This window comes from Musa acuminata, chromosome BXJ3-11 (genome assembly GCF_036884655.1).
Source record: "Musa acuminata AAA Group cultivar baxijiao chromosome BXJ3-11, Cavendish_Baxijiao_AAA, whole genome shotgun sequence".
NCBI classification, from domain to species: domain Eukaryota; kingdom Viridiplantae; phylum Streptophyta; class Magnoliopsida; order Zingiberales; family Musaceae; genus Musa; species Musa acuminata.
Window position 1 is genome coordinate 23,498,976 of NC_088359.1, and position 11,176 is coordinate 23,510,151.

General features: G+C 34.9%; 1 protein-coding gene across 2 annotated transcripts; it reads left to right on the forward strand.

Annotated features, from left to right (window-relative positions):
* Nucleotides 1–3,246: 3,246 nt before the first annotated feature.
* On the forward strand, nucleotides 3,247–10,823 carry LOC135652459 (peptide chain release factor APG3, chloroplastic-like). 2 transcript variants are annotated; one of them, XM_065173396.1, is made up of 15 exons: nucleotides 3,247–3,444; nucleotides 4,547–4,603; nucleotides 4,878–4,958; nucleotides 5,087–5,144; nucleotides 5,225–5,328; nucleotides 6,353–6,404; nucleotides 7,245–7,294; nucleotides 7,497–7,562; nucleotides 7,632–7,796; nucleotides 8,074–8,146; nucleotides 8,296–8,428; nucleotides 8,832–8,889; nucleotides 9,275–9,337; nucleotides 9,443–9,526; nucleotides 10,514–10,823. In XM_065173396.1, the coding sequence occupies exons 1-15, from the start codon at nucleotides 3,280–3,282 to the stop codon at nucleotides 10,583–10,585; spliced, it is 1,281 nt and encodes a 426-aa protein (XP_065029468.1). In that variant the 5' UTR covers nucleotides 3,247–3,279; the 3' UTR covers nucleotides 10,586–10,823. The 2 variants fall into 2 exon arrangements, with proteins under 2 accessions (XP_065029468.1, XP_065029469.1); XM_065173397.1 differs by having other exon boundaries at nucleotides 3,248–3,444; nucleotides 9,290–9,337.
* Nucleotides 10,824–11,176: the final 353 nt, after the last annotated feature.

The following is an 11,176-nucleotide window of genomic DNA, read 5'->3' on the forward strand; positions in this document are numbered from 1 at the left end:
TGACTTCACTCAGACGTGGGTGGATGGAGCTCCCAGACATGGGAGACTTATGCTTGGTGGTCATCCAGAAATGGATGAATCACATTATGTATGTGGTCCCATAGTGCCCTCTATGTTTATTGATATGATATCCAAAGCTTTGTTTATGAGTTCATATTATGCTTTGGATAAAAATGGAATGCATGCTACGTTAAAAATGACATACAAGTTTGTGTTTATTATTCGGTTCGCTTGTTATACTTTGAAGTGTTTCGTTTGTCATTATTATGCCTCCAAACACTCTTACGCCTTTGATATGCGCCAAAATACTTCATGTGCCATTTGATACATGCCTAAATACTTCTTTTGCCAATGAAATGCTCCAATTTCTTTTCTCCTATTGTTATATCTAATGCCTGTTTTTGAATGAGGTAAACCTTTGTGATTTTATATCAAATGAGATGATTTTAAATGAACACTTGTATTTCTACTTTTGTATCTTGATACTAAGCCTGCTTGAACTTCTCCTATCGTCATGGATATGTTAGTCGCTTGCTGAGCTCTTTATGCTCACCCCGTTGCTATATAAATTTTTCAGGGTAGCTTGTCACGCACTGAAAAGCTAGAATTGGGTTTAAGTAGTGAAAGGCTAGAAGATTTTTGAGCTAATCTTTGTTGGATGATAGGTTTTTGTTGTATAGTATACTTTACTTCTGATGTAATGTTAAGGATCTGTTGATACTTATGTGTTGTAAAAGTTTAACGGACCGCTCATGTGTTTGGAATGATAAGTTTAAGTTGTATAAGGATAAGAACTCATGGTAAATAATTATCTTTTTTACGATTGTATATATTTCTATGATTTTGGATTTGTGTTGTGGTTGATGTTTAGTTGAGTTGCCTTTAGATTTTGTGAATCTTTGAGTGAAGTGGATTATGATTTATGTAACGTACAGGTTTATAAATTGTGAATATTGATTTTGAATGATTCTTAGTATCCTCAAATTGTTAGATTGGATCCTGGATTGAATTAATGATGAATTATAATATTATTGATTTTAGACAGGGTCACACCTCCTGAATGTGAAAATTCGGGGGGGGGGGGGGGGGGGCGTGACAGCATCGAGTCAAAGTTCGGGCATCGGGCTAGAAGGATTGAGCATTGTGTCAAGAAAATCAGGTGTGACAATACGTCGGAGGTTTGGACAAAGTACCAGATGAACAAATGACATATCGAACAACATAGTTTTCATTATTGTAATTGTTATGTTTTGATCGAAATCGTTTTAGTGTCTAATTGAGTTAGTTTTGGAGCGTAACCATGCCAATTAAGAGCCCATTGGGCCTATACCAAGGCTAAATTGGATATGTTAAAATGCTAATTTAATAACCTAAAGTTGGGCTGAGCGGTGGTACCGCCCAAGCAAATAATGGTATCGCTAAAGCCCGGGTTCCCAAGCTATCAGGTGGTGGTACTGCTAGATTGTCGAGCGGTAGTATCGCCCAAGAAGGTGTTGGTATCGTTAGAGTCCTAGTTCCCAAACTCTGTCAAGCAGTAGTACCCCCTGATGCAGGCCGTAATGTCGCTAGTACCCCCAAGACCTGAGGATTTATAGTTTTGGCTCTATTTTTAAAGTCATTTGGAGCCTATAAATATCTCACTCATGTTTGGAAGAGCACGAAAATATATGATTTTAACTATGTAAACTCTCTTAAAATGTTAAGTATTTTCTTTCTTGAGTTTATAAGTCATTCTAAGGGAGATATAAGGTTTTTTTTGTAAAAGAGAGATGTAAATGTTCTCTTTTAAGTCTGTGAAAATGAGAAAGAGTTGTAACAAGGTAAGTTAATCTTCTCCCATTGACAAAAAGATCAGTAGTAAAAGCCAGTGGTCTTGAGGGAGGAGGAATCGGGGGTGGATGTAAGTTAAGACGATCGAACCATTATAAATTTGATTTACATTTCTTTTTATATTTTTTCTTTTTATTATTAAGTTGCCCACTACCCTTACTCACATTCTAAGTTAATACATTTTCAATACATATTTTTTGATCAAATTTTCAAATCAAAACTTTATCTTCAAAGCACTAATTCACCTACCCTTAGTATCTTTACGATTCGAACATCTTCGATTACTAATCATATCCTTATTTTTCGGAACTTTTCAATTATTATTACTTCATACAATTCATTTCATCCTCCATCTTTCTATTTGATTATTTATCTTTTTCTAATTATTTTATATCACAAACGATAAAATATGCTCAAATGATTACGAAGAGAATAATAATAATAAGAAGGAGAAGAAAAATGATTCTATGAAAGGAGTTAAAATTTTTATTAGAATTAAGTGATAAGTTAAAGAATATTTACGTCCATTTACATAGGGGTCTTTTAGAAATATTAAAAATTCTTGAAATGAGATTACAAATAAAAGAAGAGATTTATATTTGCAACATATTTTTACTATTTATAACTCTATTTTAAATTTTTTAATAGTTTTCTAAAAATATAAATAGACATAAATACCCTCATCATATATATATATATATATATATATATATATATATATATATATATATATATATATAATCTTTGCGAGTGTCAAAGGGTAGTTAGCGACGAGTGATGAATATCTTCTTCTATGCCCTTGAGTAACGAGCCACATCCCAAATAATTAGGATTCCAACAAATGAAATAAGAAATCGTGAGAATAAAGATTCCAACTAATGAAATAAGAAGTCGTGAGAATAAGGTTATGATTGAGAATTGAGAAATTATAAATAATAAAATTATATTTTATTTTATTTTAAAGTATGATCCATAGTGAAAAATTGTTAATAGCAAAATGGGATTGCCGTTCATTTAAAAAAAAAAAAAAAAGAACATGTTGCCAATAAGGGGCCTGAAATGCTGACTCTGTCCGCTTTACCCCTTGTTTTAACTACGAGCACCAATTTTGACTATCTAGTGATGGACGACGGTAGGGTACTTGCTGAGTCAGCCCGCACATTTTTCTTGGCTCATGTGGTCTCTCACGGACCACGTGTTGCCATGGGACCCTTGTAAACTTGTCCACTTAACCCCGGTTTTAACGACAACCGCGCTTCATTGATGCAGACGATGTTACAGAGGGGCTGAACAAACCTTTACAATTATCACGGTTGAGGCGGTCATTCGCGGACCTGTGGTGTTGTGATGGGCCCGAAATGGGCCTTCGCACATTTATCCGCTTGCTTCCGTGTTTAAATTCGATCCCTTCGGTCCGAAACCCTCCTCGTTGCGTCCTATCCGAGAGCGATGGAGAGCCTGTTCACCAGCTTTCTGCCTCGCGCTCCGGCCATCTCGATGAATCACGGAGCTTCGCGCTCGGATCTCTTCGGCGGCAGGAGGAGGGGGAGGAAGGAAGCGCTGATTAGTATGCCTCGGAGGAGAGCCGCACCCCCTGGCATCGTTTGCATGGCCGTAATTTCTCTATCCGAAACCTTCTATCATGTCTTTCGATTTATTATCATCGGATACTAGACAGCTGTGATCTTGACTTAGTTTTCTGAAGAATTTCTCATGCTCGACTGCATTCTTTCTATTTATGTTGGTAGTTGCCAGGTTTTATTATGCTGCTTTCATGCTATTGTTGCCACTTATGATGTCCTTTTTTTTGGTTGATTGGATGAAGATTTAACTTTTTCCCAAGTTGACCTGAATAATAATTTTAAAGCATCTTTTGTCAGATGCGAATTGTATGTGGAAGAAGGTCACTAAATGGTAAAGCCACATTATTGTAACTAAAATTACCTGGATGTTGGATTTCTTGTGATGTTTCCTTAATAGGTTAATGACAATAGAAATATGCTCAAAGGATCTGATCATAGATTAGAATGGCGTATCAAAGTTATTCAGACCAGCGAACCTTCTCAGTGATACGTAGCATCATCCTGCATATCAGCAGTAGTTACTGTCCTGACTTATTACATAAACTCTGCATTGATTGTCTGGGGTATTTTGTTGGCTTAATAATGTGATTAGGAAAAAAATATAATTGTGCTTGCATGATCTGTTTTCCTGAGTCATGGAATTGTGAAAGCCTTTTTGCCAATAATGATGAAAGGAGGTTTAGAATTTGTCAAGGTATAATAAGTACCTAGAAGATAAGCAGGCAGAAATTTACCAACAAGTGATTCTGGCCTAGAAGTGAAGAAAGAGTTCACAGATTTCTTGGAGTCAGTGCTACCAAACCAGTGGGCTGAGACTTACGTTTAACAGATTCTTACTTCTTCCCTATTCATGCATTGAGCATTTCAAGTTGCCTAAAAAGTCTCTATGTTACATATTCATAATGTTTATTATATTTATTCTACTTTGCCAGTGCATAATATCACTCGTTTCTGACATATATTTCACTGATCATTATCAAATTTTGTAGCATGCTTAATTTACATGAAATTTTCAAGTATTATGCACCTCCCTTAATTATATTCATGTTGGTCTTGGCTTCGTACATGTACTTTTTCACTATTGTTGCTTCTTTTACCTGATTTATTGAAACTGAATAGATGTGCTATTACAGGAACCATATCTGATATCAAAGTTGGATTCTGCTGAAAGAACTTGGAAAGAATTGTCGGTATGCTTGTGCTCATTATATGCAAATAGTTGCATACAACTTAGCACGTGCATTTGAAATGACTATTTTTAATTCCTTTATGGCATTTGTAGTTAGTAATTGATGTATTTAATGTTTAATCATTTTGTTTATGTAAGAGATTCTACAAATGGATAAAAAGTGCAATAAGTCAAAGCGTTCTAACACCATTCTGAATTATGAAATTGCACCAATCTCTCTTCTTGATTAAAAATATAGTTCCTTTTTAAGAAGTCTCGTACTATTGTCACTGTAGGTCAAGCTTGCAGATCCTGATATTGTTTCAAATCCTACTGAGTATCAGAAGCTTGCACAATCTGTGGCAGAACTTGATGAGGTACTGGAATTTCATGTGATGGCCTTTTTGATTTTCTATTGTGGCCTATCAGGACACATTAAATCAATGAAAAAAGTTAAGTGTTCAATTATTATCACAAAAAATATTTCTGTGCTCCGAAAAATCAGGTAGTAATGAACTTCAGGAAGTTCAAGGAATGTGAGAGACAAATAGAAGAAACGAAAGGTTTGCACTTCTGGATCATGTTTACAAATTGCCTTACAATTTGAGATATCTGATTAAGGCCTATATTTGTCTGACAATAGCTTTAGCAAAAGAGGATGGGAGCGACCTAGATATGGCTGAATTGGTATCTCACGAGCTGGAGATGTTATTCGAACAGCTTAAAGATCTTGAGGATAAGTTGAAGGTCTTGACCTAAGCCATTGTTCTTTAAACTAAGACCTTTGCTTAATTATGTTTTATGTAACTCATATACTTTATTAATGATAAAGTGATATATCTAGGGTTAGATTATCCTCTACACTTAGCAAACAGATGTTTGTCCTATCATCTTAACTATTATAGTGTGAGAGAATTATGGTGAGGGCCCTGCAGGCATAGAGTACATTATTTTCAACACCAAAATGTTGATCTATCAATAACCTTTGAGTGTGTCTTTACTTAATAGCTACATGACACAAAGCTCTAGTTTGTTATAACACGAGGTAGCTAACATAAAATAATTGTATGCCTTATATGCTCTCCTTAGGTACTATACCTAAAGGATAAAGCTTCAACAGAGCTTTGGTGAAAAGCTATTTAGGCCCCAATCCATGTACCATTCTGCAACATCTTTTTTTTAATCTGTAAATTCTAAGTTTGTTGCAGCTTTCATTTGTCTTCTGCACATGACCTTTATGAGCTGTTGTGATGTTATTGTGGATGATCATGGTCCAAAAAAGTAATTTCACAAAATGTATTCAAAACTGATAGTTTCTTTTAATACATTTCACCTTGTTAATGATATATCACAGGACATTTCACAGACATTGAGTTGTCACAACCAGAAAGTCCGCTAAAATTTGAAATTCCATTCATTTGTGTTTTGCTAACCATGGAGTATGATATTTTATCATTCCCCTTCTAGAATCTGCTTCATTATATCTCTAGATTTCACTATGCTTTTCTATTTGCTCCATTTTCACCATGTATAAGAATTTCTTGGTATTAACTAGTTCATGTTTTCTATAAGTTAATATTTCTTAATCTTCTCATGAGTCATGCTCACATTGTTACCACATTGTCCTTTTTGTTTGATAAAAATTGTTGCCAAATAAAAAAGTGCTGTTTTATTCAGTTATGGTAGTAGGATGGAATGTGGAGAGAATTCCGATTTCTGGTTGTACATCCAAAACAAATCTTCACATTAACTTTCAAAATTTTGTCTGCAGATGCTATTGCTTCCTACTGATCCTATGGATGCCCGCAATATCTTACTTGAAGGTAATTGATAATTTTTTATTTTGAGGATTATTAGAACCTTAAGTGATCTATACTTTATATTCTTACCTTTTACAGTGAGGATATGCTATATGGTGACCTACATCACCAATAACTCAAACATTCTTACAATAAACGTGCATTTGTTAAAATAGATTCTATCAGCATAGATTTTGAAACTTCAAATTATCCCTTCTAATCTACTAAATTCCTTTAGTTAATGACTATTTTCATCTTATAAATGGATTCAGTCAATGTTGTATAAGTGTTCCTTATCAAGAATCCAATCATTGAGCTTCCATCAAAATGTCTTCTCAAGTCAATCTGCTTAGTTTTCAGTAGCAATCTCATGTTCATCATGCTGCCTTTTATCTTTTATTCTTAATAATGAATGAGTATATGGTGGCACATATGCTATGTGGTACTATTTGTACCTCACTGTTACTTTTAGCACAAGATCCTTTTAGCTGTTAGTAACTTTTTGTTGCAAGTCATTTGGAAGCTGGATTCTTGAATCCTAAACATACCTGCCAGACTTTTTTTTTTTTTATTTCCATAACTTGACTAATTTTAAGATGCAATGGATAGGTATGAATGGAAGTGGGGAGTATTCTTCATCCTTGGGTATCATAAAAGGAGGCCCTCGTAGCAAATAAACCCACATATCATCTTCTTTTTTGTCAATGAATTTCTTATCACTGGACATGTTCTCATTATATCATGGATGGATTATGGGGTCCGAATGTTAAGTGAATCATTCTCGTATCATCATCATTTTTTCTAGTTTATGCCAAAGAAAGGCTCTTGAAGGACTATACTAATGTTTTATTGCTTCTTTTGCAGTAAGAGCAGGTACTGGTGGTGATGAGGCAGGAATATGGGCTGGTGATCTTGTAGGTAGATGAAACATTCATAATCATTAAGTATAGTTTTGCAAAGATGCATTTTCTGAAAGCTTTGTTTAACTGATAAAGAGTTAGAAGTACTAGTTATTATCAACCTTTATAGTACTTAAGATGGTAACATATTGGTTAACATACTCATCTGCTGTTTCACAGAAGCTTCTTGTTTTAAATAATATTGATCATGCTTCAGGTACGCATGTATCAGAAATATAGCGAGCGAAATTCTTGGAAGTATGCAACAATTTCTAGTTCTGAGGTATGTCTTTGACTAGCTTATATAAGCCCATGATGCTTAGCCAAATTTAAAATAGAGAGCTTGTCTCAGGCTGAAAAAGGTGGATACAAGACTTTTGTGATGGAAGTTAAAGGAAAACGAGTTTATAGTAAGTTAAAGTATGAGTCAGGTGTTCACCGTGTTCAACGTGTACCTCAGACTGAAGCTCAAGGACGTGTGCATACATCAACCGCAACTGTTGCAATAATGCCAGAGGTGCTAGTTTGATCACACGCATAAAAAGGTTCTTTTTTTGTATAATTAGTTATTACCCATAATACCATAAATTGTTGATATTGTTATGACTTCTTACCACAGACTTCTTGTGCAGAAAGAACAAAACCTAGTCATTGCATATGCTAATATATGTAGACAAGATTCTAGCAGATGATTTGGTTTATTTGGGAAGTTTTTGATAGTTTACCTATAACGAAGACATTTTTTAAGCAAGCCTTTCTTTTATAGTTTGATATACATACGTATACATACTCAGGCTGATGAAGTTGAAGTGGTGATTGATCCAAAAGACATTGAACTGACAACAGCAAGATCTGGCGGTGCTGGAGGTAAAAAATCACGTTGCTGAAACCCTTCTCTAGACAGAGCAGGGCTTGTCTCAGTATATTCCTTTTTTTTCTTTCACACTATCATGTAGCTGCCACGGTCTACCTTTGCTAGTATGATAATAAATTTTTTATGATCTTCATGGATGCAGGGCAGAACGTAAACAAAGTGGAAACAGCTGTTGACCTTTTCCATAAACCAACAGGAATACGGATCTTCTGTACCGAAGAAAGAACCCAGCTTCGCAACAAAGACCGTGCTTTTCAATTACTAAGAGCGAAGCTGTGAGTTATTTTTAGAAGAAGATTTCAACACACCTGATAGATTATTTGCAGTTCGTCTGCTGAAGTGGTTCTATCCGAACATGATTTCAATATATATGTTTTTTAAAGTAATTTCAATATATTATTAATATAAAGTGATACTTATAACTTATTTGCTACTATAACCAAGATATTATAGGAGTGAGTGGATGCAAAAGAAAACATGATAAAAAACGGTGGAGAAAGACAATAATCAATGGATTAACTTTTAATTAAACTTAAATAGAGCTAAATGCTGCAAAAAGTAATCTTTGTAGTTGATCCCAGATGGCTGGGAATAAAGGTTGTGTTGCTATTGTTATAGAAATATCTCATTTTTGTATTATGTACACTAAGTTTCTCATTGCCGCAATATATATTGCAGTTACGAGATTAAAGTGAGGGAGCAGCAAGAATCATTAAGGAACCAGAGGAAATCACAGGTTTGCAAGAAGAACTTCTAAGAAATATAATGGCATTGCATGTTTTCTTGTGGAACAACAAGTTTTTTGTTTATGTATGTGAAATCACAAATCAGAACTCATCATTCATATCAATTACTTAAGGTCATAATCTCTTCACACCTTAGATCATGCCACCATATTTCTGCTTATGATTAAATTGAACCTCATTTTTTCCTGAGATTGCCAACTGAACTACCATATAGGAGAAATATTTAGACTGCTGTGCTGGGACCTCTTAAATAGTTGGACTGAATGGGGTTGCTTTCATCTACTTGATGTTGGAGTTTTTCTTGGCCTGGATAGTGTTATGTGAATCCCCATGATGAGTTTATTGTCGGATGCATGCTTAAATGATTGTCTCAAGTCTCAACAATTGCAGATAGGCACTGGTGCCCGTGCAGAGAAAATAAGGACATACAATTACAAGGTAAATGACCAAAATCTGGTACCCACCAGACTGATTAGTCCAACCAAAGACATTTTAAGTTCAGAGACTGGATTTTGCATAATGGACATTTACGTTTCTCTATAGGATAACAGAGTAACCGACCATCGCTTGAAGATGAATTTTGAGCTCACATCCTTCCTCTCTGGAGATATTGAGGCAGCTATTCAGGTTTGAGTTGGTGTTAATATATCTTCAAGTGTATTTCATTCGCTTATATTACTTCAGCTGTTTCTTAATGTTAGATTTTGAAATAATTTCTCAGGTGATAAAAGTTTTAATTGCTGCACCATAATTTAACGATCATCTATCCACATTTACAGTAAGAAGTTGAAAAGTCCATACAAAGTCTTTTTAAATCGATTGTGTGCATCTTTTCATATTATGTCCAATCTCTGCACCTCCATGTCTGGACATCTATATGGCAGCATAATTTCTGGGCCCTCTTTGTCCTTACTGCCTTAAGTACATTGTATTATTTGAGGAGGTGAGGAGGCTATGATCTCTAGCAAGAAGAATAAGCATCTATGATCATTGAGCATATGTTCTAAAATTTCCATTGTTTCACCAAAGCTCTTAGGCAGCCGCTTCCTCTTGCACGTTTGTTTTTAATCAATATTTTGATGAGATATTGGTCCTCAAGTTGCAGAAACCAAGATGGAGATTGAGTGTATTAACCTTGTTATACCATGCTTTATACTTTTATAATCTTGACAATCCAAGTTCAACTTGACTTCCATGCTATTGCTTGTCACTGCCATTGACACCACTGGCTTTGGTAAAATGCTGTTTGCCGTCATTTTCTAAAATTATTTTTAACCATGCAAAAAAGAACTGGTGCCTGCTGCAGCTTTATTTTCTCCATGTAAGAGGTTCCATTGCAGATCTCTGCTTGATATATCATATTGAGTTTGATTCTGGGGTTGTCATATAATCCATTGGCTCCGTCGATATGTGGTCGTAGCAAGCCTTGGCTTTTATGACTTCAGAATGGACTTCATTTTGTATATATTTCTTTAATGAACAATGCCTAATTTATTTATAGAACACAATCTGTTTGTGGCTTTTGGTGCACTTTTGTGTTTTTGTTTTGTTTTTTGTTTTACTTTTTGCTTTGTGTTGCGTATTGATCTTCAAAAACAAAATACTTTTTTGCAGGCATGTGCAACCTTGGAGCAAAAGGAACTGTTGGAGGAGCTGGCTCAGACTTCTGGTGCATCCAAAGCTTGATCGATCAACCGGGTATGTTTATTACAATCAAATTTTGAAGTCTGAATTAGACCTTTTGATCTGCTCATGTGAACCTCTTATAGGAAATGATGATGATGCATTTACCGAAATATCATCTATTCATATCATTTTGTATAATGATGCATTAATCAATCCGAATACATTTATTACTTTTGTTAATCACATAATTTAATAGCGACAGATGGTACAATCACGATTGATGATCATAGTTTCTACCCATCACTGTGAATTCATGATCAAGACCCCAGTATATTTGATCCCTCCGAATTGAAGTCTGTATGCATTCTTGTAAAACCTAAAACACTTTCATATGCCCTTGCAATTAGTTGAAGGTTTAATTGACATACCAAATTATGGAGGAAAAGTGTATACAGCTCGTTACGCTCTCCTCCTCATTATAAACTGTACTACGTATGGTCATAATTAATCAAAGTAATAGTAGTACTTTGTTGACTTCGTTAAACCTACTCGTAAGACCCAACTCAAGTCATTGATTGATCGTTATGTTTAGGAGTTTTCTATATGAGGTGATGAGCAGTTGCTTACCCAATTCAAAACTACTAATATTCC

Excerpts from the sequence above, each read along its gene's own strand:
- LOC135652459 (XM_065173396.1), top strand. The coding sequence starts at position 3,280 with ATGGAGAGCCTGTTCACCAGCTTTCTGCCTCGCGCTCCGGCCATCTCG. Across the intron at positions 4,604-4,877 it reads GAACTTGGAAAGAATTGTCG|GTCAAGCTTGCAGATCCTGA; the intron begins GTATGCTTGTGC and ends TTGTCACTGTAG. Across the intron at positions 6,405-7,244 it reads CCGCAATATCTTACTTGAAG|TAAGAGCAGGTACTGGTGGT; the intron begins GTAATTGATAAT and ends CTTCTTTTGCAG.